The sequence below is a fragment of the Macaca nemestrina genome, chromosome X (genome assembly GCF_043159975.1).
Source record: "Macaca nemestrina isolate mMacNem1 chromosome X, mMacNem.hap1, whole genome shotgun sequence".
Lineage (NCBI taxonomy): Eukaryota > Metazoa > Chordata > Mammalia > Primates > Cercopithecidae > Macaca > Macaca nemestrina.
In genome coordinates, this window is record NC_092145.1 from 109,145,940 (window position 1) to 109,150,113 (window position 4,174).

Below are 4,174 nucleotides of genomic sequence, written 5' to 3' on the forward strand. Positions count from 1 at the left end.
CCACCCCCGAAGACCTCAAGAGCCCGTTCCCCACACATAAACATTTTTTTATCCTTTAGAATCTGAGATGTTCCCCTCTCAAGCTTCTGACTCCTGCTGTTCTCCATTTCCTGATTCTAGATCTTCCTCCCAGCTTCCCTTCTCCCATCTAGGTTATCGTCCCCCTCCCTCTCGCCCCAAACTTCATCATGCCCTCTCCTTTCCTGACCCTGGATGTCTCCATCACCCCTCCTTTTCTCCAGCCACCTGGGTTAAACCCTGCCCCCTTTTCTTGCCCAAGTTGCAAATCACCTCTGCTACGAGGGTATATAGAACCTAAGTGGGAACTTCCTGCACAGAACTCCATTTCGGCCAGTGGGAATAAATTATTGCTAGGACAGTATTTTATTTCTTCTCTCGTCCAAAGAGTCAGGTAGTATGTTAATTTTCTTTAACCCTCCAAATATGATATAGGATGAACGATTTTTCGAACCGCAATAAAAAAAAACACACCTCTACATTTTAAAAACAAAACAACCAACTTATTTTACTAATTAAAACATTTCATAACAGAAAAGCAACTTGGAAAACAGAAATCTCAGCTCAAGGGCTAAGGCAAACTTTTGAGGAAGAGGGTGGCCCAGAATCAAGGGCCAAAAGCAGGTAAGTGCTAGGTGGTGGAATCATGGGGAGGAGAGGCTTCAAAACTACTCAGAATGCTGGTTAATGGCTGGAACTTTGGGAGACCTCGCAGGTAACTACAGGGCAAGCAGCCCATTCACAAAGTGGGTAGACGTTGACTCCTTCTGTGGGTCTTACAGGATGCTCATAGAGGGTCACGGCTCAGGCGGTGTTGCAGGGTGAGCTGTGCCCTCTATTTCTGCCTGCTCTTCTGGAGGGACAGGGCTCAGAGCATAAAACTCAGGCATCAAGGCACGCCTAAGGCTATCAGGGCTAGGAGTGGAGATAGATCTCAGGCCCAGAAACTCAGGGGAAGGGGAAGAGGGGCTTAGGCCAGGAGACCTACTCGGGGAGCAGGAGGAGGAGTTGGAAGCATAGGAGGAGGAGCTCTCATCCCACTGCTGAGGGATGGGAAGGAAGAACCTCCCAGGGGGTGAGGGTGAGGAGGCACGCATACGGACTGCATGCCAAACAGGCGGGGAAGCACGGCTTGGGACCTCAGGATCAGGAGAGCCTGATCTGCTCTGAAAGGCAAGCCTTCGTAAGCCAGCCCCACAGGAAGGATTCTCATCAGCTGGCCCAGACAGAGAGCGGCGGCTGAGAAGGGCTGAACTTCGCTGGGTGGAACGGCTCGGGAGACCAGTGCCTGGCGTCGTGCTGGTGCTGCGACGAGCGGGATCTGACCTTGCTGTGCGGCCGCGAAGGGCAGGGCCTGGCGCAGATGTGTGGCCTCGGCGGGCAGGGCCTGGCGCAGAATCGCGGCCTCGGCGGGCAGGGCCTGGCGCAGATGAACGGTCTCGACGGGCAGAGCCTGGCGCAGATGCACGGCCTCGGCGAGCAGGGCCTGGCGCAGATTCAGGGCTTAGGCGAGCAGCGTCTAGATGAGTGGCGCGGCGTGGAAAAGCAGGGCCTGGCTGGGCGGTGCAGCGTCGGATGACAGGGCCTGGAGCAGATGCACGTCTGCGGAGAGCAGAAGCTGCCAGGGTGATGCGGCTTTGGCTAGCAGGCCTTGCCTCAGATGCGTGGCTTAGGAGTGCAGGGCCTGGGTGGGTTGCCTGACTCGACGTAGAAGCCCCGGAACGGGGATGGCTGCTGGGCCGGAACCCTGGAGAAGATGGCGGCAAAGGCCCAGGAAACAGACGCCGCCCTGGGGCCTTCTGAGCCGGAGCAGCCTGGTTGCGGCAGGGCTGCTTCCTACGACGGCTGTTCCGGGGGTTCTTGGTCTGGGCCAGGTGCTCGTCGGCGTGGCCAGTGGCCTTCTGGGGTCCCACAGCGGCCTGGCTGCCCCCCTCAGGCATCACACACCCAAAGACTTCGTGAGGACTGAGACAGTCCCGGAGGTCAGAATGCCTCTCCCTCCGCACAGCAGCTATGATTGGCAGCCCCGAGGCCTCATCGGTGATGAAAATGGCGGCGGAGGTGGCGGCTGCAGCGGAAGAACCGGCTGTGCTGCTGCTCAGAGCGGCGCCGCCCGAGGGAGATGCTTGGCTGGAGACTGTGGGGACGGAAGCAGCAGGATCTTGATTCTCGGTCCCGCAGGCATCCCCGGAGGCAAGGGCGGCTTTGTTGTTAAGCCCTCCCTGCACCTTGTCCTGCTGGTGCTTCTGTTCCTTCTCCATGTCTGACTGGGTGGCCGTAACACCAGGTTCTGCCTCAGAGAGCGAGGAGCGCAGCTGCTACTGCTGCCTGAGGAGAGCGCGAGCCGGTAGAGCAAGAAGGTGGGCGGAGCTCGGCAAGTCCTCGACTCTGATTGGCGAGCTGGACGTCAGATGACGCCTCTCTTCCCGGGAGCCGTCCAATCCGGAACCGTGCAACCCACAGCCAGGCGCCTGTCGTCAACCGGCAGTGTGTGCTCCAGCTCTCTGGGGTCAAGCCTGGCCACTGGGTCAATAGTGTGAATCTCCTCTCCTCACACGGGGCCCCTAAGACACCTGTTTGTGTGTGTCCACCCCTAAGACATGTGTGTGTGTTCTGTGTGAACGATTTGAGTGTGTGTGTTCTACATGAAGGATTTGAGTCACCCCAAATCGTGGCTGAGGCTTAAGTGGTCATTTGAAAGAAATGTCACACTGGCCGGCAGGTTATATCTCCTAGCCAGGTGTCCCTCCTTGCACCCGGTCAGGACAATGAACCCAGGCACGATGCCTGAGGGGACCACCCTGGAACTCCTCCAGGCATCTAGATGACCCCATGTGGGGTCTGGTGGGTTTTAGGGTTGCACAGAGGCCTGAAGGCGAGAAGAGGGATGGGGCCCACACCGTCTTGGCTCTGGATGTTCAGCACTGCTGCTTCCCTCAGGTCCCACACACCAGAGGGGGATTTAGAACTTTCCAGTCAGATGCTTCTCCCTGCCTTTTCCCCCAAGGCACAGTTTGGGATTGCTTAAGGGTGACACCGTCCTTAAATATTTGTATGGGCTGCATAGTAATCCGCTGATGAACATATATTAATTTATTTAGCGTGGTCTCTAGCTCCTATTAATATAAATATGCTGTAATGTACAGACTTGAAGTTTAATATTTGGCCACTCATTTTTAGTCATTATTTATTACAAAAGGTGTCATGTTCAGTACTCAAAACAGAAAAGCAAATGTAAGGAAACTATACCTAAATCCTCACATGCCCAATGGGCAAGTGCTGGAAATTTTTACTTAGACGTTGATAGAAAGTCCATTCATACATATTTCATAGTTTTTAAACTTTTTTATTTTATGAAATGGAATAGTTTCTCCATAGATACTGCGTTGTAACCTGCTTTGGGTTCCAAAAAGCACACTTTCTATGTCAGTAAACAAATTTCTACAAGGCCACTTTAAATTACAAAATACTCCGTTTATAGAAGAAGCTTACATTTTCAAACATTCCCATATTGGCCACCATTTATGCTGTTTCCAACATTTTACATCATTGTGAGACACATCCTTCTCATTAAAAATTGTTCATATCCTTAAATGTGTCATTGTGGATAAATTCCCAGAAGAGAAAATTCTTGGTACAAGTCTATGAACATTTGTAATTATTTTAATTAATTAATTTATTTTTGAGGTGGGGTCTGGCTCTGTCACCCAGGCTCGAGTGCAGTGGCATGATCTTGGCCCACTGCAACTTCTGCCTCCCGGGTTCAAGCGATTCTCCTGCCTCAGCCTCCTGAATAGCTGGGACTACAGGTGCATACCACCATGCCCAGCTAATTTTTTGTATTTTTAGTAGAGGCAGGGTTTCACCATGTCGGCCAGGCTGGTCTCAAACTCCTGACCTCAGGTGATCCACCCGCCTCGGCCTCCCAAAGTGCTGGGATTACAGGCGTGAGCCACTGTGCCCAGCCACATTTGTAATTGTTTGATTAAAAATATTGACAAACTAGTCTCCTGAATGTCACTGTTATAATATTTTGAGCAGAATAAAATCGGATATTTAATGGAATTGGTGAACAATTGGGCTGAAATGCAACTCAAAAATAGAATGGAATGCTATTTGGAGTATTAAATAATATAGTATGGAAAATGGATTTGAA

At 52.0% G+C, this 4,174-nt stretch overlaps 1 protein-coding gene across 1 annotated transcript; it reads right to left on the reverse strand.

The window, feature by feature from the left end:
• Positions 1–492: 492 nt before the first annotated feature.
• Positions 493–3,794, reverse strand: EZHI (EZH inhibitory protein). The gene has a single exon (XM_011762001.3). The coding sequence runs from the start codon at positions 2,277–2,279 to the stop codon at positions 816–818; it is 1,464 nt and encodes a 487-aa protein (XP_011760303.3). The 5' UTR covers positions 2,280–3,794; the 3' UTR covers positions 493–815.
• Positions 3,795–4,174: the final 380 nt, after the last annotated feature.

Bases quoted from the DNA above. Each gene is read 5' to 3' on its own strand.
- EZHI (XM_011762001.3), bottom strand. From the start codon at position 2,279: ATGGAGAAGGAACAGAAGCACCAGCAGGACAAGGTGCAGGGAGGGCTT.